General features: G+C 54.1%; 1 protein-coding gene and 1 long non-coding RNA gene across 6 annotated transcripts; one reads left to right on the plus strand and one right to left on the minus strand.

Moving 5' to 3' along the window:
- Positions 1-323: 323 nt before the first annotated feature.
- Positions 324-19571, plus strand: LOC146438906 (uncharacterized). 4 transcript variants are annotated; one of them, XR_014850546.1, is made up of 3 exons: positions 324-515; positions 4772-5004; positions 17572-19571. It is a non-coding gene; the product is annotated as an uncharacterized LOC146438906 (long non-coding RNA). The 4 variants fall into 4 exon arrangements; XR_014850543.1 differs by having other exon boundaries at positions 431-515; positions 1559-5004; XR_014850544.1 differs by lacking the exon at positions 324-515 and adding an exon at positions 2964-4074.
- Positions 12432-23761, minus strand: BCL2L11 (BCL2 like 11). Of its 2 annotated transcripts, XM_085054132.1 has the most exons (4): positions 23655-23761; positions 23128-23500; positions 18457-18569; positions 12432-15526 (listed from the first exon to the last, which is right to left on the minus strand). In XM_085054132.1, exons 2-4 carry the CDS (start codon positions 23489-23491, stop codon positions 15437-15439), a joined length of 567 nt encoding a protein of 188 aa, XP_084910258.1. In that variant the 5' UTR covers positions 23492-23500; positions 23655-23761; the 3' UTR covers positions 12432-15436. The 2 variants fall into 2 exon arrangements, with proteins under 2 accessions (XP_084910258.1, XP_084910259.1); XM_085054133.1 differs by lacking the exon at positions 23655-23761 and having other exon boundaries at positions 23128-23590.
- Between the last annotated feature and the right edge of the window lie 1467 nt (positions 23762-25228).

A 25228-nucleotide genomic window follows, 5' to 3' on the forward strand; every position in this document is an offset into this window, starting at 1 on the left:
CCTCCCGGATTTATCTCAGCTGGACAAAGAGCAGAAAATCCAAATGCTGGATTTGGGGTGGAAAGCCGAGAAGTCTGGAAGTGTCCCATAGCCTTTTGCTGTCCCGATAGATCCATGGGGTTTATCCCACATCCCGAGGGTGATGCTTGCCTGGTGGCTGGGCAAGCCATACGTAAGATGAAAAATGACGAGTAAGACGAAACCGAGCATCTCCAGCAACACCCTGCGAGGATCCCGGCTCCGGGATGCTCCCGGTTTCCGCCGGATGCGGGAAAAAACGCCATTCCCAGGGTTCGGGGAGGGAGGCGAGCCCGTGGGCGGGAGTGGGCGCGGGAGGCTCTGCTGAGGAGCTCTGGGGCTTCCTGTTTCCTTCCGCGGCTCGAGCAGAATTTGAAAGCAGCGGCTGCCGTGAGCTGGACCAATGATCGGAGCAGAGCGCGCCCGGGCCGCCCGCGCCCGTTACCGCGCCGGGGCTGCGCTGCCCCGCTCCACGTGGGAACCCCCGGGAACCCCCGGTAAGGCGCTGTTCCCTTCGGCTGCTGACAGAAATTGCGGGGGGAAACCCCGTGGAATAAAGGGGAATATTTGGGATTTCGCGCTGCTCGGGGTGTTGCGCTTTGCCTCGTCCCGGCGGGAGCTGCTGGAGGAGCCGTGGATGCGGTGTGGAGCTGGGAGGAATTTAGGGATGCTCTGGGAGCCGCAGGGAGGGAAGCAGCTCTGCTCAGGAAGGGGGAAGGGGGAGGTGGGATGGGGAGAGTGGATGGGGAGGTTCTCCCTTCTCCTGCACTCGGATAACTCAATTCCTCATCCCTGGAAGTGTCTCAGGCCAGGTTGGACGGGGATTGGAGCAAGCTGAGCTAGGGGAAGGTGTCCCTGCCCGTGGCAAAGGGTGGAACGGGGTGGGCTTCAAGGTGCTTCCCACTCCAAGCATTCCAGGACTCCATGATACCGGCGGGCAGCAGCCTGCACAGCTGGGAACGGAGGCTCCTCTGGCGTCATCACCTCCCCCCGGCCGTGCTTAGTCACCTTTTTGGGGTATTTTTGTGCCGCCCTCTCCCGCTGGTTCTGTGCTCTCCCGTGGTATTTGGGCTGGAAGAAGCAGCAGCGCGTTCCCCTCCTGCCTCTCCCGCTATCCCACCACCTGCCATCCAATATATCCCAAACTGCACTTCCCTGGGGACGGCTCGTGTGTCCCTGTGGCTGTCCCAGAGCTCAGTGGCTCTGCCAGGGCTTGAGCAGCCCCGGGCTCCCTCCTTTTCCTGCCCTCGGGAGCATCCCGCGGCGTCACATTGCCTCTCCAGGGGGGAATTATCCACATTATCCTCTTTAGTCCCGGCTGGGCATCCCCTGGAGCGTCCCGCGGTGGCTGCGGGCAGAGCGGCTTCTCCAGCCATGCCATCCCGTGGATCGCGGTGCTGGCTGCGCTTCCCGCCGCATCATTCCCGGGAAGCCCTCGCCACTGGGATGGGTGCCTGTTCCATCCCGGGCCCCATCGCCGCCTTCCCCACTGAGTTCCTTTTCTTTTTTTTGGCTGGGGCTCGCAACTTTTCGACAACAGTGACCTCTGTCGGCATTGCCCCCGCGGCTACCGGCGTGACACTCGGCTGCATCGCACGTCTTCATCACATTCCCTCCTTTGGGAACGGGGCACGGGTGTTCCTGCGGGGCCATCCTGCCATTCCAGCTGCTGCGGCATCTCAGGGTGAAGCCCCCGGTGCCGGCAGGCGGCTGCGAGCTCTGCCCAGAACCGGGCACGGGTTACCGAAAGGTGTCCCCAGGACAACCCCCGAGGCGAGAACCCGAAAATCCCGTGTTTAATGGGCGGCCAAACCTCCGTGACTCATGTCAGCAGCGCCGCTGCCGCCGGTGACTAATCCCGGGAGCACTTTCTGCCCGCGGCTCGGCTCCATCCCCGTTCTAACGAGTGCTTGTCACAGCTCAGTAACGCCAATAAAAAATCCAGGTGACATTACGGGAAAGCAGCGGCGACAGGGCGAGTGGGCGCTGCCAGCTTGGTTTGGGCGTCACCCCGGCTCCTCCATCCGTGCCCGTGCCCACTCACAGAGCCTTTCCCTGCTGGAAAACGCTTCCAGCTCCCCTGGAGCAGCCCCTTGGAGCGCAGACCAGCAGCTGCAGGTGGCGGCGAATTTTGGGAGGGCTGTCGGGCCGTGGCGGCCGGGGAGTGACTCAGAGGCGCTCTGGGGCTCTGTGGTTTTGCTTTCATGGTTTTGCTGTGACTTAGCAACTTGTTTGTTCGCTCTGCGGGAAGGCAGGTGCCGGCATGCCAGACACATCGGCCGGATCCCGCGGGATTCCAGCCATCCCGAGGGATCCCAGCGCCTTTGGGGTGTTGTGTTGCCCAGGTGGATGTGGCTGAACCCCACAGGTGATGCAGGCAGTGATGTGATGTGATGTGATCCTTTGGGATCTGCATCCTGCAGTAGCTCCATCCCACCGGGAATATCCAGCAGGAGCAGTTTCCATCACTTTCTTTTCAGAATGAAAATGGGTTTTTTCACAATGACTCTGGCATTCCCTAGAGCTCACAGCCACTCCAAGGGTTTCTGGAGAGCTGGATTTGGAAGCCGGGCTGGCAAACTGGTATTTTCCAGGGAGATGCTGATGACTGGCAGCACATTTTCCCATTTTGTTGCAATTATGGGGGAAAAGAGGCATCAAGGGAGCAGGCTGAGTATTTTCCCATCGCTGTGGAAAATAATCCCAGCCCTCTTCCTCACGTTCCTCATTCCCATGGGATGCTCGTGGCAGGATTTCTTCCAGGAAGGACGTTTTCCACTGGCTTGTGCTCCAGGGATGTGTGTGGGAAGCACTAGGCAAAGAGGAGCATCCATCCCTTTGTTTTTTGGGGGGAATATCCAAGCATTTGGTGCCACTGTATCCAGTGTTGGGCTCCAGAATGCTGTAGCTTCTGGGTTCCTTGTAGGAGTATGATCCTTGGAGTCCCAAGGGAGCTGGATGGTGAAAGCCACAGATGAGGACAATGAGCAGATGGTTTGGGGTGGATTTCCTCCCTCAGCTAAGCCAGGGCATGGCTCATCCCATGGCAGCTCCCTCTGGCACTGCCGGGTTTTCCCTGGCACTGTGGTGACGGTGCTGCAAGGGTTAAAGCCACCAGTGGGTCCTGAAGTCCGGGATTGAGGTTGGAATGCTCAGCTGGACCATGGCATGGCAGGGAGCACTCAGTGCCAAACCACTCCAGATCCCAGCTGCTGCTCCGGTGTGCTAAATCCAAGTTTATGGAGCATGGATTTGGAAAAGGCTGGTTAAAGGCTCCCGGGGCTCCCCCTTCCCTTCGTGTCACCACTCCCGGGTGCCACTGAGTCATCCCCGAGCTCCAGCTGGACCCGGGAGCACAGCCCTGCCCTGTGCCGGCTGTGGGGTGTTGCTTTCCCCAAATCCAGAAGCTCTAAAGTCACACGGAACAGAAGTGGAGTGGGAAAACCCAGAGCAGGGACAGCAGCAGGGTGACAGCCACTCCCCTGCTGCAGGAGAGAGGGGAAAGGTCCCTGAGCTGGGAGGGAAAGGGCTTGGAGCTGGGGGAGCATCTCCGGAGCTTTTCCCTGGGGAAATGGGGGTGGTTTCCATCCCTCATGTGCAGCCAGAGCCTTCCCCACAGGATTTGCTGGGAGGTCACAGCTTCTTTTCAATGGGAATGGGGGGAAAAGAGGGCTTTCCAGGTGGGAAGAGTAACCAGGTGCCTGAGAGCTTAGGGATCCCTTGGAACACCAGGGATCACAAGCCTACAAGGAGCCCATTCCCTGGCTGAAAGAGCAGGAGTTCACTCTTTGGAGCCTCCAGCTCCAGGATATCTCATCCCCTTCCCAGCCCCCTCAGTCCCCATGGATTTGGCTCCAGGCCCTGGGAAACGAGACCTTTCCCAGCAAAGGCTCTTTCCGATGAGAAAAAACTGCCTGATCCTTTCCCGATGGGGGAAGTGGGAGAGCCCCTGGGCCATGGGAAAATCTCCTTCCCTGTATCCCGGCGGGAGCGGGGATGGGGCCATATAAACCCTCAGCACACCCTGGGGCTGGAGCTGCGGCGAGGAGAGGCCAGGTAGGAGGATGTGGGATGGATCTGGTCTGGTCTGGGATCCGTGGAAGGATCCCACTGCAGGGGATCCACGGGTGGCTCCAGGAATTGGCGTGTGGGGTTTGCTCCGGGGGGATGCGCCTGTGCCGGGAACTGGGGGGCTGTGAGTGGATGGAATGTGACGCTCTGAAATGAACGGAATTCCTACCGTTTTCCCTGGCTGATGGATTTTTATCTACCCCTTGCTCTGCCTGGGCAATTCCTGCAGCCCAGGAGAGGATGCTGGAGCCAAGCTTTCCTCTCTCATCCCAACATCCCCCCCCCTTCTTTCCCATGAATGCTCAATATCAAAGTGTTCATGACATTCCAGCAGAAACTGTGCAGGATAGGCTTGGGTTTTCCCAGGGAAGCTGATCTTAACCCCATACCATTAAATGCCTGTAGAAGGGGAGGTGTGGGAGCACAGGGATGAATCCCTGTGGTGGAGCATCCTGCCTGGGATCTGAGGGAGCACAAAGCCATGGATAATTCCCACCCTGTGGCACAAAACCCACCGGCATAAGGGGAGCAAAGGGGTAGAAATCCTGCTCTTCTCTGGCTTCCAGCGTTCCCAGTGGTGCTTCCTCCATAGATGATTCCCTGTCTCTGGGACAGAAGGAACAGAAGAGGTTTTTCAAGCAGTATAAACTAAAAAAAGCCTATTTTTCCTATTTTTCCTCAGGGAAATGCCCAAGGCGAGTCAGCAGGAGCATGGCTGTCCCACTGGGATATGGGAAAGGGGGATCCTTTCCCCTTCCCAGTTATTTCAGTTCCTGCTTAATGGTGGGAAACAAGTGCAAGTCAGCACTTTGGGATTTTTTTACCCATTCCCATGAAAACATACCCAAGCTGGATGTTCCCTGTCCCCAGTGCAGATGCTGCTCCAGAGGGTGTGGGGAAGGAGCTGTGGATCCGGTGAGTCTCCATGGGATGGATATATGTCTCCTCGGGATGGGCAGAATGGCTTTGGGATGAGCAAAGTGCTGAGCTGGGGGGTCCCATCCCAGCTCCAGAATCCTGGTGCCTGATCCGTGTCCCGGTGCCGGAGGGAGGCTGTGGGTGCCACCAGCACTCCCAGCAGCACCAGTTTGTCTCCTGAGCTGGAAAGCAGGGCTTGGGGAGCCGAGCAGTTCCTGGAACTGCAGCCCCACGTCATGGCAGGGTTGGGTCATTCGGTGACACGGGAGGAAGGGAAAACCCCACGGAGCAGCGCCGGGAGGCTCCGGCCGAAAATGAGTCAGCGGTGACTGGGTGGCTGCTGGGGTGGTGATGCTGTGATACTGGTGATACTGGGGCTGCTGATACTGGTGATACTGGTGCTGGTACTGGTGGTGCTGCTGGTGGTGCTGGTGCTGGTGCTGGTTCTGGTAGTGCTGCTGGTGCTGATGGTGTTGCTGGTGTTGCTGGTTCTGGTTGTGCTGGTGTTACTGGTGTTGCTGGTGTTTATTACTGGTGTTACTGGTGCCGCCACTCAGAGACTCCCAGTTGCTCCTCTCCCTCCCCCAGTGCCCATTCCTTAGGGCAGCCTCTCCAGGAATTCCCGGGAATGCTGTGCTGGGGAAGGAAGGAAGTGGGTTTTGGAAGTTTTTGGAAGGAAGGTCCAGCCCAGGTCCCCCTGGAGCTCATGCCTGTTGGTGTTGTGATTCCAAGGACACCCAGTCCGTGTTTTATGGATCTGGGGCTTTCCAGATGTTTGGGGCTTTCCAGATGTGTGGGATTTATTTTCTCTTTGAAATATTTGCCAAATATTTGGGACCAAATCCCAGCAGGAAGGTGCCCCTTCCCAGGCTCACTGGGCTCTTCCGCACTTTTCCGTGGCATTAAAATCAGGGAGAGCAATTAATTAAAATCCATCAGGGCAATTAATTAAAATCCATCGGGGCAATTAATTAAAATCCATCAGGGGAGTTAGAATCCAGCAGGACAATTAAAATCCATCAGAGCAAATTAAGTAAAATCCATCATCTCTCACTGTTGCACTGCTTTTTATATTTAAATAAATCCTCTATTTGTATATTCATATATAAATTAAATTTATGTAAATATATTTATATTTAGCATATCTATTTATATTTTTATATGCTTATACATATATATTATATGTATGTAATGTATATTACGTACAAAGAAATTTATTTCTATTAAAATGATTACATACATTCACATGTGTAAAATATTTGTTTATTGAACAATGTGGTGATAAATACATAGAAATATTTGTTAAATGAAATTTAATAATAGACATGTATATTCATTAAATAAAATTTAATGCTAGAATATTCTATAATTTAATCAATATAATTAATATCATGTGATTAATAGTATCAATATAATTAATGTAATAGTAATTATGTCCTTAGAGGTATAAACTAAACCAGGTGGGGGTTAATTTAAAAGGGTGAAAAAAAGGAATATTTTTACAATGGGAAAGGATTGGGAATAAATTTAAGTGTTGAGAATAAACAGAGGGATTGGGAATAAAGGGAAGCACACATGGATTTGATAGGTACTGCTGAGAGAATCATGGCAGGTGGGTTTCTTGGTATTGAATTTTCCAGATTAATTCCTAGAGGCAAATTCCCAATGTCTGGGAAAAGCCTGTCTGAGTTTCCAGGTGGGATTCTTGATACCTAATTTTCCAGATTAATTCTCAGAGACAAATTCCCAACCCCTGAGAAAGTCCTGTCTGATATTCCAGGTGGGTTTCTTGGTACTCCATTTTCCAGATTAATTTTAAGAGGCAAATTCCCAACCCCTGGAAAAGTCCTGCAGGATTCTCCAGGTGCATTTCATTTTCAAGCCAACTCTTACCATTTTTCTGGGATAAAAACCCATTCCCCCTCAGGTCAGAGTGATCCCCCTCAGACATGTGCTGAAAAATTATGATGCAGCAGAATCAGAGCATCCCCAAATTCCCTTTTCCCCCCTTTTTTCCATCCAGCTGCCCAAGGGATTCTCAGAGAGCAGTGCTGGCAGGGGGGCAGCCCAGAAATGCTGGAAATTTGACTGGTAGAATATACCAAGTTGAAATGGACACACAAGGATCACCAAAATCCAGCTCCCAGCCCCAAAAATTCCCCAAATTCTGGGAATTTTGGGGACAGCATTGGAAAAGCCTGAGGATTCTGGGGACTCCCAGTGCTCCACTCTTCCCACATGAGTCAGAGCAAACGGATTTATCTCCATTTCCCTTCCCTGCACCCCTCAGCAATATTCCCAGTCCGTTTGGCTCTGGCACGGGGAAGGGGATGAGCCAAACCCCAGATTTATCCCCCATCGCCTCCTTTGGCCACCTTTTGGCTCAGGTTGGGGATGGATGACGTGGAGGAGGAGGAGGAGGAGGAGGAGGAGGGGGGAGCGTTTGACTCGAGCAGCAGCGAGACGAAAATAGCGAAGTGGAAATTCAGCCCCAGCTCGAGATTTGAGATGAAATCGTTCGAGATGAAAGATTTCGTGCCTTGCTGAGAGTGTCCCAGCCCTGCTCCATCCTCCGCCAGGGGTGGGGATGGCTTGGGAAAGCGAGCAGCATCCCAGGAAGGTTTCGGGGCTGCTTTAGGTCATCGTTTCTCGGCGCTAAATAGAGAAAGAATAAGTTTCAAACGAAGCGTGTTTTGTTTTGTCACAGGAAGTGGAGAGAGCTTTGGGAGAGCCCTGAGACATTGACTTCAAATTCACTATTTTATTGTTTTCCCGGCCAAACCGACCGCGTGGATTTGCCCCTGGTGGAAACCCGGGGGGATCGGGATGGGGGGAGCAGGGCGGTGGGACCCCCCCTTCCCCAGTTACCCTGCGGGAGGAGGTTTGGGGCTGCAGGGGTTTTGTGGGGGGAGGCAGCCCTTCCCGAGGGAGCAGCTGGATGCTGTTGGCTGCCCCGGGGAGCCCGAAATTGTGGTGTGTGCGGGGCGCGGGGCGGCTGTCCCTGGGGCGCTCCTGCTCCGCGAATCCGTTGGAGAAGTTTCTCGGGCGCTCTGCGGCTCGGGCGCCGCCGGCAGCGGCAGCCTCAGGAAAAGGAGCCTGGTTTCACAATGGCTCAGTCCTCCCCCGGCCGGGCAGCCCCCGCCGAGCAGCCTCCCGCCCTGAAAAACCCCAAAATTGGTTGTCCCCGCGCCCGGGGCTCGCTGGCGCTTCTCCGGGAAGAGCTTCGCGCCGCTCCGGTGTCGCCGAGCTCAGCCCGGGGGGTGACAGCTCCCAGCCCTCCCCTGCAGCCCAAAGCTCCCCAAAACCCCTCGGGTTAACCCCTTGGCTCCTCCAGGGCCGCTGCTGGTGGCCAGCATCGCCTCCCACTCCGAGCGTGGCGTGCGCCGGGGTGACGCTGCTTGAATTTCAACCAAATTGCCAAATTCCCGCTGCTCCTGTGGTATTAATTTGCTTTTTGGTTTCGTTATTAATCTTGAAGGGCGGTGAGGTCGGCGGCGTTGGCTTTCGGTGGTAATTCACAGCCCCACTGATTTAATCCACGTTACGCCTCAAAACCCAGGGCTCGGCTGGCATATTTGGGATGGGGTGGTTCCCGTGGGTAGGGAAACGCTGTTGGAGATCGGGAAAAACCCTCTGGGTCACGCAGGGCTGAGTTTGGCTGCTCCTGCGAGGGGGAGATTAATTCCTGTAGAATTAATTGCTATTAAACTGGGGACGCTGCAGGGGGTGGGCAGGGGCTGGGTTGGTGTCACCCAGCACTACCCCGGGGCTCGTCCCTGCCTTGGGGACACCAATTTGGGCAAACGCTGATTTTGGGGTTAAATCTGCCCTTTTTCTCGTTGTGCTGTGGTTCTGCTGTGCCTGTCCTCGCCACTGTACCCTCGCGAAAGGTTGCAAACACTTTTGGGAACACGTTGTCTGCCTGAAACATGACAGAATCGGCCACAAATTGCAGATGAGACTGATAACAAAAGCCAACAACAGAAAATAGGTAGAAAAACAACACGGTGGAGGTTGCGAGACCACTGAAGGGCTTTTTTGTGTGTTTTTTTAACCAGTTCTCTCACGATGGAAGTGAAAACACATGAAAAGAGAAATGTCTTTTGTTCTCCTGCTTAAATTAAGATGCTCCAGCACCAAACCAGGGTCAAAACCTGTGGCTGGAGCTGCTGCCCAGCCCAGGGACTCATAAATCAGCATTTTGGCATCAACAGGGGTGGTTGGGTGTGTTTTTCGGGGGAGGTGGTGATATTTTTTGAACCTTAAAACATGTGCCCTGCAGCACCCGGGTAACTCAGCTCGTTTTCTCAGCCCAGCCTGCTCTACCTGAACATCTCTGCTCGAATAAATCAGGCTCCAGCTCAGAAATTAGGATGAGGTTTTTGTTTTCGTTCTACTTATTTCATCTTTGTTTTTATAAATAAATACAAATCACTCAAACTGAAACTTGATGGCTTTGGTGATAATCAAAGAGCAGCCCTGGGGAAATTTTTCTTCATTACCATGTTCTTTCACAGCCCACACTTGGGGTTTCAGGAGGAAAACTTCTTAACCTTTGCAGCAGCAGCACCCGACACGTTTTTGAAGTCCCGGCACACTCAGGCTTGTGGTTCACATCGCGGAGCTGCCTTGGCATCACCTTTATTTTAGGGCCACGAGGAGAGGAGAAATTCTCTCCCTCCCCAGCCCTTTCTCCCCTCGGTTCAACCCTTTTCCATCCTTCAAAAAAACCAGAAAAATCCCCCAAGAAAACCTTGAACTCCCCCCCTTGAAGTGCTCGGGTTTTGTTGTTGTTTTTTCGGTTCTGTGGAGCAGCTCTGTTCTCTACCAGCTCTGTACAACATGTTTTAGTATTTGCAGCTCACTTCCTATGAGGTTACTTTGTTTATCATAAAACCTCTATTTTTAAACCCATTTCTGCCAATAAGTCATTTGAATGGCAATGGCAGGCGCTCGTGACTGTCCCCTCTGCCCTCAGCTGACAGGGGCACTCTGGAAGGGAAGGGCCTTGGAATGTGGCCTGGGGGGGTCTTGTGGCTCTTCCCTCCAATCCCAGGGGGATTATTTGTGTGAAAATCACCGAGATTTCTGGAAACCCTGACTTTTCTAGCATGGGGTCACACGTGGTGTGAGCATGTGGAGAGGCAGAGCTGCGGCGCTCGCCATCCTTCCCTTCCTTAGGGAACGGCCGCCGTGCCATCTTCCAACTTTATTTCCCCTAATTAGCAGCCAGGAGAACTGTGGGATTGCCCAAGAACTGTTGGCTCGGCCCACTCTGTCCTTAATTGCAGGTGTGGGTTAATTAACAGCCCGCCAGGCCGGGAAGCGCCGGCTCCCTGTGCATCCTCCTGGGAAAAGGGATGGAGGAGCCTGTCACAAACCCAGTGAGCACAGATCCATCAAATCCGGGAAGAACAGGCCCTGTATCCCCGGGAGGGCTGCCTGAGGCCCCCCTGGGCTCCACAGGACCAGCCTTTCTCACCACAGCCGTGTCTCCATCAGGGATAATCCCGTTCCCTGCCTTTCCTAGGGTTGCAGGACTTAATTTTTCAAAATTCCACAGAAAAGAAGTTTGGGATGCTTGGGAAGGGCAGCAGCAAGGTCCCCTTGGTCCAGCCATCCCTGAGCTTGTCTTACACCCTATAAAAGCCCTGTTAGAGCACCTTTAACATCCCTTTCTTGCTTTTAGGAGCCTCCCTAGTATCCAACTGCTTCCCATCTCTGTCTGTGCCGGGAGTGACCCCAGGAGAGGTCAAGCATCCAAGGAGCTGCCCCAAAGGCAGAAAACCCGCTGGGAAGAGTGAGCTTTGTTGCAATATGAAAATCAAATGCAAAGCTCAGGGGGTATTTTTAGCTGCTTTAGGCTGCACAGGTGTTTGAAAGGTCAGCGGCGAGTCATTGGAAAAAAAGTAAATATATTTATTTCTACGTGTGGGGAGAGCCTGGTGTCGCTCCCGTGGCTCTGGATGGTTGGAATCTCACCCTCAGCTTGGGTTGCTCAGCATTCCCGAGGCCAGCAGGGGTGTAGGGATGCAGGAATGTCCCAGTTTTGGGTGTCCTCAACTGCGTGAGCATGTGGCAGCCATGAGTGCCCAGCTCCCAAGGACACAGAGTCCTGTGGCTTTTTCCATGGACAAAATCTGGGAGTTTGCTCCTTTTCAAGGAATAAAGGCCATTTGTCATCCTTAAACCAGAACTGCGTGTGGGTTTTTGTGAGTTCCTAGAATTTATGATTGTGGAAAGGGCTGGGCTTGTGGGGAGGAGCCCCTGGTGTGGCTTTGGTGGGCCCAGGCTGTGGCCACCGTGGGCTGGGTTGTGGCCAGCAGGGACTCTGGCCAGCCTGAGCCTGGTGGACCTATGGCCACCTTGGGCTTGGCCATGACCACCAGGCCACGACCACCTTTGGCCAGTCCTGGCCATGAACACCTTGGGCTTGGCCTGTGCCACCCTCAACTTGGCCTGGCCAACCTGAACAGTGACCACCTTGGATTTGGCCATGGCCTGGACACCTGGACACATCCATGGACTCCCAAATTCCAGTGGGACCACAGAGCCACCAGGACAGTGGGGCTGGCAGCTGCCACAGGCTCGGCTGGGCAATAAAACCTTTTTCTTTTTGAGTTAAAGAAGCCCCCAAAATAGCACCTGAAACCAATAAACTTCCCTTTCAGGAACTTCTGTAATTTGAAACACACTCAAGAACAAAAAAAAAAAAAAATCCAGAATTTTTTTAGGTTGTTTATCAAGAAGGACTTGGGGAGGATTGTTTTTAAATCCCTTTCAGGTGGTGGCTGCTGGGATGCAGAGAAGTGGAGGGGTAGGAAGGGCTGGAGGGATAAATGGGGTGGAGGGCCAAGGCAGAAGGAAGGTGGGATAAGAATTTTTAGGAGCAGCTTTAAAATCATGAATTAAAAGACTGCCAAGTGAAATAATGAAAGGGAAAAACAGAGATGTTCCACAATCAAATCAAAACAATGTTAATAAATGCATTGAATAATAAAGTAAAAATCATAACAAAACAAGACACCAATGACAAAATAAACCCCCAAACTTCAATATTGGTGAAAAACAACTGGGGACAAAGAGTACAAGGAAGGTGCCCCTCAGCTGGGCTTGAGTCCATGACCACATAAATGTGGGGAAAAGCAAAAAAAATTCCAAGCAATCCCCCAATCACTCCCAGCTGGAGCAGCTTTTGGGGTTGGGAACACTCAAGGCAGCACCTGACAAAGCAGATTCATTCAACAGCTGCATTTTGGGTGGCCTAGAGCATCCCTGGAGCTCCAGGATACCAAAACAGAGAGGGAAGCACCAGGTCTGGAGGGAGAATGGGTGAAAAACAGGGGAAACTGGTGATAAAGCAACTAATATCCTCTTTCCCAGGAGATCCTCAACTCCCCCAAGAAACCCCGGCACTCGTGACAAATAGTTGAAAGTTTTTATTCATATAAAACTCATATTAAGAACATAAAAGATTCTTAAAAACAAAACCAAAAAAAACAACCCCCAAAAAACAAGGCTCTTGCGATTATTTACAGCAGTATTGCACAAGTAAAGTGGCAATTACCCTGTCCAAAATTCATCAGTGCAAAACACAAGGAAGGCAGGGAAATTGCAGTAAAAAATGCTACATACGCTGGGTCCTGCGACACGATTTAGTGATTCACGCCATCCCACGGGATGGCTGCTCCAGGAAAACCTGGCTGGAGCAATCCTGGTGGGTGGAGGAGCCAAATTCCCGCTGAATTTCACTAATGCTGAAGTCTTTGATGTGCCTAAATCACTCCTGGGAAGTGGGGACTTAGGCACTTGGAGCAAAAAAAAAAATTAAAAAAAAGATTAAAATCTCGTTATCCACACCACGATGGCTTTGGAAGGGGATCCAACACTTCTGTCAGGGAGGAAACCAAATCTTCACAGGAACTTAAATAAGCAGGAAATAAATATACAACATTTCTACAAGTTACAGCATTAAACAGTAGAGTGCATTAATTACACAGGGGGAGAAAAAAACAAACAAACAAAAAAAAGGACCTACAGTATTTACCAATTCAACGCTAAAAAAGTGTAGGAAAAACCAGGAATTTTTAAAAAATTTTGTTATTGTTGTTGTTTTTGAAAGTATTTCTAAGCTGTACAAAACTTACAGGCAAGAAAGGAGAGGGAATACATTGCACACAGATATTTGGCTCAGATGATGGAAATAATATGGTGCTCTACTCTAATAAATATTTGGGTATTTACAGTTTGGTGGGAAAGAGAAGAAGCGAGAATGGGATCAATCTGGTTTCCAAGGAAAACTCTTCATCCTTTTGGTGCAACACAGAGCACAGGCTATGCTTAAAAACGACCCAGAGCAGGCAGCCAACGTGGCTAAAAGGAGCAGAAATCCCTATTTTATAGAATTCTTCTGTTTCAAGGCTTTTTGGGGGGCTTTTTCCCACTAAACCTCACAACTCCACAGGAAATCCTGCTTTTGGGGAGTTCATTTTCCTATGATTTTTTGCTAGGAACTCCTCCTGTGGAGAAGCCCCTGGGAGACTCTGCCAATGCCTTGAATTATTTTCCTTAAACTGAATTTTTGTCTCCATGGGAGGACGGGATAAAGTGCTCTTTGGTGATTCTTTGGTGTACTCCAAGGGACACATTCCGGGATGCCAAAGGTTGGGAATTCCCAAAGCACCATTTCGTCCACCAGCAACGATGGAACTCAACAGGCAGAAAAAAAAATACCTCGCTGGGTTTCCCCCTCTGCTGCCGAGTTTTATCCGTTTGATTTTAATTTTAACCAACAGAATTCCATGGAGTCTCCCATGGGAAATCCCTGGTGGCAGCCTACACTAAAAAAGGGATGGCTGGGGAGCCAAAGCCAGAGGCAGATCCCAAGGGATGAGGAGCAGGATCTGCCCTGGCTGAGCTCTCTTTGAACCGCTTGCTCTCCACCAGTGCAAAGGTTCCCCCAAAGGGCTCCAAAATGCCCTTCCCAAAACATTCCCTGCTCCTGCAACCGCTGCTCACCTCGCACTTCCAAGGAAAAAAAAGGGAATGAAATTGGCAATCGAGGTTCAAACTCACTCCATGATCCTCTGGGAGCAGGAGGGGAGGTCCTGCTCCAACCCACCAGGCACAGCCATGCAGAGAGGTCCCACTGGGCTTTGTCCATTGTTAATTAACACTAATCACCGTCCATGGCACTCGGCAGCTTCTCCCGGCGGGAAGAACCGCTCCGGGGAGCCTTGGGATTGGGGTTTTCCTTCTTTCCTTTTCCTATGGTGCTGGTGAGGCCAGAAACAAGCCCGTGGCTGTGGGGAGCACCTGCACCAGCCTGAGGGGAGGGGGATGCTTGTGCATAGATATGGGATGGCCAGAGCAGCCAATCTCCCAAAAACATCCACTGGGAGACAACGGGAATCGCCCCACGGTTCCTGGGACATGGAGCACCTGGGCAGGCTCTCCGGGAGCAGACGGAGCAGTCAGATCCCCACGGAATGTCCCGGATGGATCCATGTCGGGCTGGCATCCTTCCGTCTGCATACAGGTGCTCATCCCTGTCCAAGCACGGAGAGGATCCCAGGAGAACAATCTTGGAAAGCTCCTTTTCGACAGCCACGACACACAGTGGGCCCTGCTGCCCTCGGCTCCGGCTGCAGAGTTCCGGGAGCTGCTCCCTGCCTCCGGAATGGTTTATTGCTGGATTATTCAGTCCCCCACGTCTGATATCAGACACTACAGAAGCGTTTTCACAAGTTTTATAGAAAGAATTTCTTTTAAAAAAAGGCAACCTGGTGGCTTGGGGTTTTTTTGGTTGGTTGGTTGTGATGGTTTGGACCCTGGAGTTCAACAGCGAGGTCTTGAAATTCAGAGTGGATCAAAAAAATAGAGATATAAAAACAAAACAAAAAAATTAAAAAAAAAAAATCAGCAGGAAATAGGCTGATTTGCATGATGCAAATGAAGTTGGATTTGGGGTAGCATTAGGTATTTACAGGTAAAAGAAGTGCTGATTAATCCCTCTGCCCTTTTTCCAGCCTTTTTGGGGAGGCAAAGGGAGAGGGGAGGAATCTGAGTCTCTACAAGGCAAACTCCAGCGGCTCTGCCCATCAGCTGGCTCAGGTTTCCCTCTTTCCCGCCGTGGGGCTCATCCCACAGGATTCCAGGAGCAATGACAAAACATGACTCCACATTTTCTCTGAGACTCTTTTGGAAAAAAAAAGGCTAAAAAAATGAATAAAAGAGTGGTGAGAAACACCGAGCAAACCCCACTCTGCCATAAAACGCTGCGGGCAGCGGAATGGGATGTCCACCCTTATCCTGCCATGTGTCCTGGGGGAGAGGCAGGGTGGGAGCCCCACATCCGACCATGTGTCCATCCTTCCCGGGCTTTCCCAGCGAGGAATTCAGTCCTGGTGGCTCGGGATGCGCCCGGCGCTCACTGGAGCCTCCAGATGAGGCGGATGATGTAACGCAGCAGGCGCAGGATCACGACCTGAGGGTTTCCCACCTGGTGATCCAAGAAACCCTGGAACAAAATGGGAAAAAAAAAAAAAAAAAAAAAAAAAAAAGAAGAGAAAAACCAAACAAAGCCATGACTTTAATTCCCAGCATGAAGTGTGAAGTGTTTAACAAAGATTAAGATTAAACCCCACAGTTTTCCATGCTCTAAGTCTTCTGCCTTCAGCCAAAGGGTGGGTGCTGCCCTCTCCCATCCATGGACATGGATTTTGGGATAGAGTGGCTATCTCTAGAGTGGTGTAGTGGCACCACTACAGTGCCACTAAACAGGGATGTCACCTGCACTTGGCATGGGAATTGTGCAATGCTGCGGGAGATTTGAAACCACGGGGCAGCCAGCCCTGCTAGGGCAGTCAAGGGGGGAAAAATTTCCAAATATTCCAAACAAACTAAAAATATCCCTCAGTGGGGAGAGCAGCAGGTCCTTCTTGACCAGCCTGACCCCCAACGTGGTGGAGAACAGGGAAAAAACAAATTGAAATATCATGAGGCTTAGAGAAGGATGGAAGAGAAATGCCAAAATTAGGCTTTCTGGAATAAAGAGGTAGAAAAATAATTAGGGAGCTGAAGCAAGACAGTCAGGTTGGACATCAGGCAGAATTTCTCCATGGAAAGGGCTGTTAGGCATTGGGAGGGATGCCCAGGGAGGTGATGGAGTCCCCATTCCTGGAGATGTCCAAGGAATGACTGGATGTGGCACTCAGTGACGAGATGGGGATTGGTTGGACTCAGTCTTGGAGGTGTTTTCCAGCCTCAGCGATTCTGGGATTTCCACGTTGCAGCCAGCAGAGCCTGGAGGTTGGGGCAGTAGCCAAGGGATGCCCCCTCTTCTAGGAAAAGCTTTGGACGCACAAGCCTTGCTGGGACAAGGAGTGGCTGGATGGTGAACTGCCCGATTTCCTGGTGTCTCATGCGAGAAATGATCCCGGGGGGAGGCCACACCCCTGGGGAACGTGACAGGGAACGCGCCGGCAGCGCGCAGCTCCGACCCGTCCGACAGCCCCGACCTGCCCGGCGAGTGCTGCTCTGGCAGGGCTGCAGTTCCCCATTTCTAACCTCAGGCTGAAAGGGCAAACCCCAGACAGAGCCAGGCGGGGCCAGCGGGCATGAGTCCTTCCACCTTCCCCTCCGGAGCAGCCAGAACAATTCCAGAGGGACAAGGCGCCTTTCCGCAAGGCGCCTCGGGGATGATAATTAAACAAGGGCTGAAATGCTCTGAAACCTGCCCAGATTTGGGTGCAGGGAGGGAGGATTTGTCACGGGGTGACTGCACCAGGTACAAAGTGTTTTTAGGGTCACGCATGACGTGCCCTGCTCGTGTCACCTGAGCGGGCAGGATGTGTCGTCCGCGTTCCGCTCCTCGCCCCAGGCTGGAATCGCAGCCACAGCGCTAGGAATGGCCTCGTGCAAACCTGGGGGATGCTCCCTGCACCTCATCCTGCTGCTGCCTGGGAAACACCCCTGCTCCCATTAAAATCACCACCTTATCCACTACAGGTTTGGAGGGAGCAGCATGATGTGCCCAGAGATCTCCAGCACCAAAGCAGCTGGGATAATGCCAGGAGGACATTCCTGCTCCTCACAAACCCATTCCCACAAGGTGCTCCAAATCTAAGACTCTGGGAGGCAGGGAGGAGATGGGAGAAGGGATGAGGGTGGTCCAGCACTGAACAGACTCCCCAGGGAATGGTCATGGCCCCAAGGCTGCCAGAGCTCCAGGAATGTATGGCAAATGCTCTCAGGCTGGGATTGCTGGGGCTGTTCAGGGCCAGGAGTTGTGTTTGGATGATCCTTGTGGGTGCCTTCCAGCTCAGGATATTCCATGATACGGCATTCCACACTTCCACCAGCTCTTCTGGATCTGCCTGCTGCCACCAGGTGCTTCCAGCTTTCTGAATAGCCTGGTCCCTCCCTTTCACTGGAGGGAAAAGATGTCCTTTCATCCCAAAAGGCAGCTGCTTTGCATCACAAGGGATCAGCCTGGATGGGGGAGGTCGGAAGATGCATATTCCAGACTGGGATAAAACACAGCTGATCCCCACTTTGTTGCAGGTCAGGAAAGCCAGAACTTCATTTGGAAGACGATGAGGAAAAAGCAGGATCATGGCAGCTGGAGCTCCATTTTGCAGTAAAGCCAGCCCTGGGAGCAGTGAGGAAACGCTCCAAGAGCGACTCGGGCGCTAGGGAGGATGGATAAGAACCCAGCAGCTGGCATTCCATCACCAACAGTGCTCCTGGCTCCTCTTCCCATGGACGAGCCCGAGTGGATGGAGCAGGATCCACAAGCAGGGACACGCCGCCGTCGGGAACACTCGGCAGCCGAGTCACCGCCGAGCTCCTCTTGCTTCACCCCCTGGGCTGGGCTGCCTTGGGATCGGGATTGGGCTTTTCTTTGGCACTACTGCATCGACTGGGGTTGCAACACCCCAAGGTGAGTGAGTTCATGGGCTTGTAAAAACTCTTTCAAAACAGTCTTTGCAAGAGAAGTAAGTTATGGGACTGAGTTTCTTCTCTGCAGCAGCCGGGATTTGGGAGCCAGGCTGGGAATCCCATGGAATGCTTCCCTAAAAGTACTGGTGCCAGGTACTGCATCCCCCAAAACCACCCCCAAACCTTCCCTGCCTCTTCACTTCCAGAAGTCTCCTCATCACCATCAGGTCCAGGCCCAACCCAACATCTCTGCCCCAAAACCCTCCTGCAAACCTGGCGCCCCAAAGCCTGCTGCCCCGACCTCAAGGTTATTTTTAATTGATTTAAAGGTTATTTTTAATTGATCTGAGGCCGCCGCCGCTGCTGATTTGCCTGGTCCAGGCCACCCCCCCACCCGCGCAGCCTTTCTCCGTCTGAGTGAGCGAAACGCTCACCGCAGAGAGAGTTTCCAGAGATGATTCAGCTTTTCCCTTTGAGAGAAATGGAAAGTGAAGAGGGGAAGGTTACCCTGCGTGGACAATAGGAGGCATTGAACTCGTCCCCGATGCGCCGCAGCTCCTGGGCGATCCAGATTTCCGGCTGCACCTCTTCGGCTGGAGAGTGGGATTGCCACCGGGAAGCTGCATGGGACAGAGTGGGAGCATTGGAAACCAGGAACAAGAACAAATTGTATAGACTTTACTCCATAAAACGCTGTAGTAACCCATCAACTCTTGCCATTTTATTCCTATTTTTCATTCCTATTATATTTAAATTCTCTTAAATCCAGGTGGCGCATGTGGGGACTCACTGTATACAATGTACAGGCCTTTAGTCCTTATTATTTCTAGATTATTATTATTATTATTATTATTACTATTAGGCTTTTATGTATTCCTTTTTTTATTGCAGGCTTTCCATGGGTGCAACCCCAAGCTTTGGTCCCTCTTGAACTGGGATAAAAGCCAAGATGCCACTCTCCAACTTCCACCTCTCACCTAACCTCCCCTTCCCCCTCTTCTTTTTTCCTTCAGCAGCAATTCCTTCCCTAACCTTAACAATCCTCTGCCTGGCTAGTTTCATCCAATTCTCACATTTCTTCCCCAAATCACCCTCGAGTGCCCAGCAAGGAAAGGAAAACCATTGGGTTTGTCATACAGGAGGAGAAAGCCACAGCTGGATTTGCGCACTTGCAAATCCAAGTGCTGGCTTGAAAGATAAAAGGAAGAGTTAATGTATTACTTGTACTGCAGGATACATAATCATTTAGGTCTCAGTCTTAAAATGTTATTAAACATGTGATAAATCCTCTAAACAGCCAGAGAAAAAAAGGAAACCAGAGCATGTACAGTACCAGCACTGCCTCATCCCCTTCCCATAAAGTGCAGGATCTGAGCAGGATTTGCAGCCTTAAGGAATATTAAAAAAACCCAACAAACCAAAAAAACCCCATAAAAATAAAAAAATAAAAACAAAACAAAAACAAACCAACTCCACACAACCCCAAAAAAAAAACACTGCACAAAACAAAGCAATGTTTTGGCACAACAGCTTCAGAGCAATCACAAGGGAACAGGAATAGCTTCCAATCTTCCAAATATTCAAAGGATTAGTAGGGCAGTAAAAAAAAAAATTAAATAAAAGCCTGGCTCCAACCTGACTGGAAAATGCATTTCCGAGCCAAGGCAGCGCTGCTTGGCCGGAGGATGTGTTTTGTTTTCACGCTGTAGTAGCGCAGGAGCAGCGCCTGCTCCTCCTCGCCGGTGAATGAACCACGCGCGGCGCTCGCGATCCTCCCTCCCTCCTTCCCTCCCTCCCTCCAGCCGGGATCCTCCGGGAAGCCGAACGGGACTCGGCCTGGGCGGAGCGACCATCCCAAATCCCACCGCCGCCGTCAGCAGGGCCGGCCCAGCCGGGGAAACGAAAACACGCGGCGAGCCGGGGCAGGAAGAGGCGAGGAGAGCCGGGGACGTGAGGAAAACCACGCTGGGGAGCGGCGCTGCTCCCGCTCCAGCCTTTCCCATTTCTCCATCCTTCCTCCCGGCCCGGCATCGCGCCCGCTGCTGCTCCGCCCGAGAGACGCGGGCTGGGCTCGGTGGCTGAGAGCGAAATCGTGCTGAGGTTTTCAGAAAGGACTTTCTGCGGCGCTGCCGGCGAAAGGGGACAGTCATAACTGGTCCCCAAAGCAGTCACGGGCGCGTTCGGGGGCGGGGGGGCACAGTCATAGCGCGAGACAGCGCCAGCCACCCGGGGTGACACGGCTGTCCCGGGCGCGGGGACAACGCGGGGACAACGCGGGGCCACCGGCACTCCCGGGATGCCGCGTCCGGCCCCAGCCCGTGGGATGCTCCAGCGTGGAATTGCTGCAGTCCCGGCTTGGAAGGGCAAAAAAAAACAGCTCCAAATTGCAATTTCGGCTCCTGAGCTGGGTATCCAACCCTGCTGAAGGAAATCTTGGAGAGCTGGGAGAAGGCGGCAGCGGCTCCAAAACAAGAGATCAGGACACCACCAGCAGATTCCCAGCTCAAGGCTTCCCCCTTCAACCCAACTGTTTGCACATGGAGAATCTCCTTGGTGAGCAACAGGAGGTTCATGCTGCTTCTCTCCCCATGGGAATAGACACCGGGATCAAACCAGCACTGGGAAAACCTACTCAAAGAGCACCTGCCCCAGACACACGGCCAAAACCCGCATGCCTTCGGAATGAAAATCCGACGGAAGGAAGGGAACTTCTCCCATGGAGAGACACGAAATATCAGGCACAGAGTCACCCAACACCCCTCCACAAAGGGTGAGTTTGTCTTGGGTGACTCACACTCCCAGCTGGGAATTCCCCATCCCTGCCAACCTCTTCCCCAAAAGGCAGGATCAGCCTCTTCCTCTGGCACAACCAAATCAGCTCACCCCTGCTCCTCTCCTTCCCATCCCCAAAAGCATCTTCCTAGATATGCCAGGCCGGCACTGCAACTCTTCCTCCCTCCCATCCCAGAACATCCCCTCACTGCTTTTGTCTCATTTCCCACAAAAATAGCTTTGGAGGCAGCTGGATATGCCCTCTCAACAAAGCACCACTTCCCAAAACATCCACAACAACAATTCTTCCTTACACAACCCAAGGCATTCCCAAGGGCTGCCTCCACCTTTTTTGCCCTCATTGAAACCTTTGGGGAAGGTTTTATGGGATTTTGAGAGGCACTTTTGAGGCAGAGCATGAGTTTGCTGTGCTGAAGCAGCCTTGGAGCAGTTCCCCACTGCCTGCAGGAGAGGCCGGGAGCATCCGTTGCTCCTGCTTGCGGGAAATGCCTGTTTATTTTAATAATAATAATAATTATTATTATTATTATTGCTTACGCTTCTGAGAGAAACCCTCCACCTCGCAGCCTCTGCTCACAACAGATAAAATCAGTGGGTAAAAGCACAACAAAAATATCCCCTTTGCTTCCTTCCCGAGGGACTGACCCACTTCCATGCGGAAAACTTAACGGCATGCATCCGGCAGGACACTGCCAAGGCACAGGGACTGAGGAGGAGGCGTGCAGGGCAGAGCCATGGATATTTCCCAAAGAGAAATATCCCACCCCTGCTGCCTGGGAAGTCACAGCCTAGGAGCTGCAGGCCTGGATGGGGATAAAACAGCTCTGTAGCTCCATGTCCCCGGATTAATCCATCCAGGAGTATCCCAGGGTCCCAGTTAAACAGCACTGAGGAATTTTCCATTTGCTTATAGTTGTTTAGGATGATGCCCCTAGCAACACTCACAGAGCAAAGGCTCCAGTGTAACAGCTGATGAGAACACAGGAACTTGGGGAAAAAAAAATAAATCAGGGAAAACTTTAATTTCTTCCCGGAAAGAAGAAACCAAAGTCTCGGCTCTCCCCGTGAGGCACTCCAGGAGCATCCCTGCCTGGCCGTGCCAGGGCGAGGTTGTGAAACTGGAATTAAGCTGTAATTACTGCAATAATGTCACAAAATCTTTCCTAAGGGCATGTTACAGCCAGGCCTCCGCAGCCAGAGCCACAGCCCGGAGCCGGGAGGGACAAAAACACAAACAAACCAAAAAAGACGGTGTTTAGAGCCCAGACAGCTTGGAGTTGGTGACTGTTATCCCCATGCCTCGCTCCCACCGCGTTCTGGTGGAAGCTAAAAGGTGGAAGTTCAAAGGTTCCCTCTAATTAGAGGGAATTCATCAGGAGAACGGAATGCTGTAGACGCAGGCAGCTCCCGCGGGCAGGTTTTCCCTACTGAAGAGGCTTCAGCGCAGCCTTTACCTGGCAAAGGCACTCGTAAACACGCCCCCGCCCGCCTCCAGGCCGCTTCCCAGCGGGATTTCGGGATGCATGACCCCGGCACCTCCGCCGCTGAGCGCTGAGCGAGCCGGCAGCGCCGCACGAGCCAGGAGCCACTTGCTTGGCAAAACAGCCTTGGACGAGCGAGCCCTGAGTAGGAAGCTGGACTCAAACAACTCCGTCCCCTCCTCCCCTGGCAGCGACTGACCGAGCCCGGAAAAGAATAAACATCATAGTAATAAAAACCCGGGCTCTGGACGCGCGGGAGTTCCCCGGCGCTGTGTTTGCTCGGCGGGCCCGGCCAGCTTCCACAAATCCCAGAGCGCCGGGAGAGTCTCCCGCCCGCGGCATGGCCACCTCGGGTGCTCCCAAAATCCGCCGGGTGGGATGCGGGAGGTGCTGCTGCAGGTGCCTCGCGCGGCTCCCCGCGTTTGCCATCATTCCAAGCCGAGCCAGGTGAGGAGCGGGACCGCTCCTGCACCTCCAACCCGCTGGCACCGTGTGCTCGCAGCTTCACACACCCTCCTGCACTCACTCTTGTACACAAACCCCCAGCGCTTCTCGCACCGCCACAAAACAATCCGTGTTTTCCGTGCTTCCGAGGAAAGCCAAGCCAGGTGAGGAGGGGAAAAGGTGAGGAGAGCCAAGCCAGGTGAAGAGCAGGACCCTTCATGCCCTTAAACTGCCCCCTCGCACTATGTATTCGCATCCCTACATACTTCTGCACTCGCATCTTCACACAACCCCCCTCCGGGAACAACACTTTCCCGCGGCTCCCAGGGAAGCCGAGCCAGGTGAGGAAGGGGAGCGAGGGAAGCCGCGCCAGGTGAGGAGGGGGAGTCAAAGGAAGCCGAGCCAGGCGGGGAGGGCAGGCGAGGAGGAGGAGGATGGGGAGCCGCGCCCCGGAGCTTACCCATGGCGCTGAGGCAGTGGCTGAGCGCCTGGCAGGGCGGGCTGGGGGTCTGCGTGGCCTTGTCGCAGCCCAGGGGCGCGGGGCTGCGCTCGGCGTCGAACGAGAAGTACCCGCTGGAGGAGCGCGGCAGCAGCGGCGACCTCCGCACGAAGATGAAGAGCGGCGAGCGGGTGGCGAAGGGGCCGGGGCTGGCGGGCGGGCCCCGCGCAGCGGCTGCCGCGGACACCGGGCCGGCCCCGGGCCCGGGCAGGGCGGCGGGAGCGCCGGGGCGCAGCTGCGCGCCCGGGCCCGGCCCCTCCGCCGCCGGCAGCCGCCCGCCCTCGCCGTCGCGTCGCGCCTTCACCTCGGGGGGCTGCTTGGCCATCGGGGCTGCCTGCGGGGAGCGGAGCGCGGTGAGCGGCCGAGCGCGCCGGGGCCGGCCCGGCCTCCCGCCCTCCGCCCCATTGTTCTGCCGAGCGCGCCCCCGCCCCGGCCCGACCCGGCCCGGCCCGGCCCGATCCCCGCCCCGCGCCCCCGGCCCCGCTCACGGTGCTGCCGCCGCTGGAGCGGCCCCGGCCGCGGCTGCGCTCGGGTGTGCGCGGGAGCGGCGCCGGCCCCGCTCCGCCCCGTGTTTACAGCTCCAGCACCGCCCCGGCCTCCCCCTGCCTGGCACCGCCCCGCGCCCGCCACAGCACAGCCCCGCCCCGGGCCCGGGAGAGCCTGGGGCCGGCCGCGCGGAGGGGCAGGGACACGGCACGGCCCTGCGTACACACGGGCACACGGCACAGCCCTGCAGACACTCACAGGGACATGGCACGGCCCTGCGTACACACGGGCACACGGCACGGCCCTACAGACACTCACCGGGACACTGCACGGCCTTACAGACACTCACAGGGACACTGCACAGCCTTACACACACACACCGGGACACTGCACAGCCCTACACACACACACAGGGACACGGCACAGCCTTACACACACACACCGGGACACTGCACAGCCTTACACACACACACCGGGACACTGCACAGCCTTACACACACACACAGGGACACGGCACGGCCCTACAGACACTCACAGGGACACGGCATGGCCCTACAGACACTCACAGAGACACTGCACAGCCTTACACACACTCACAGAGACACTGCACGGCCCTACAGACACTCACAGGGACACGACATGGCCCTACAGACACTCACAGGGACACTGCACAGCCCTACAGACACTCACAGGGACACTGCACAGCCCTACAGACATGCACAGGGACACTGCACAGCCCTACACACACTCACCGGGACACTGCACAGCCCTACACACACTCACAGAGACACTGCACGGCCCTACACACACTCGCAGGGACACTGCACAGCCCTACAGACACTCAGCGGGACACTGCACAGCCCTACAGACATGCACAGGGACACTGCACAGCCCTACAGACACTCACAGGGACACTGCACAGCCCTACACACACTCACCGGGACACTGCACAGCCCTACACACACTCACAGAGACACTGCACGGCCCTACACACACTCACAGAGACACTGCACGGCCCTACACACACTCACAGAGACACTGCACGGCCCTACACACACTCGCAGGGACACTGCACAGCCCTACAGACACTCAGCGGGACACTGCACAGCCCTACAGACATGCACAGGGACACGGCACAGCCTTACACACACACACACATACATGTTTGCTCTTGAAACACACTTTGCACATACCTTGCACAGTCACACCCCTGCTGCAGGGCACCTCCTGCACCCCCCAAACACCCCCAGCCCCTCCGCTGCACCCCCTGCACACACACCGGTGCTGGTGCATCCCTCGGGCAGCAGCAGCATCTCCAGCCCGTGGAGAAACAGCTGTGGAGGGGAAGGGCCATGGAAAGGAAGGAAGAACGTGGAGAGGAAGAAAGACATCCTCCATGGAGAGGAAGGACTGTGGGGTGGAAGGAGGGAGTCCATCCGCCTCGGGGGCTGAGCAGTACTGCTGGAGCAGGTGCTGGTGTGGCCACAGGTTGCACATCCCACCCCAGTGTCCCCCACCTCAGCCATGGATGGTCACACACACTGCTGGAGCATCCCTGGCTGCCCCGGCTCTGCTC

This window comes from Lichenostomus cassidix, chromosome 3, assembly GCF_008360975.1.
Source record: "Lichenostomus cassidix isolate B80296 chromosome 3, HeHo_3.0, whole genome shotgun sequence".
Taxonomy (NCBI): domain Eukaryota; kingdom Metazoa; phylum Chordata; class Aves; order Passeriformes; family Meliphagidae; genus Lichenostomus; species Lichenostomus cassidix.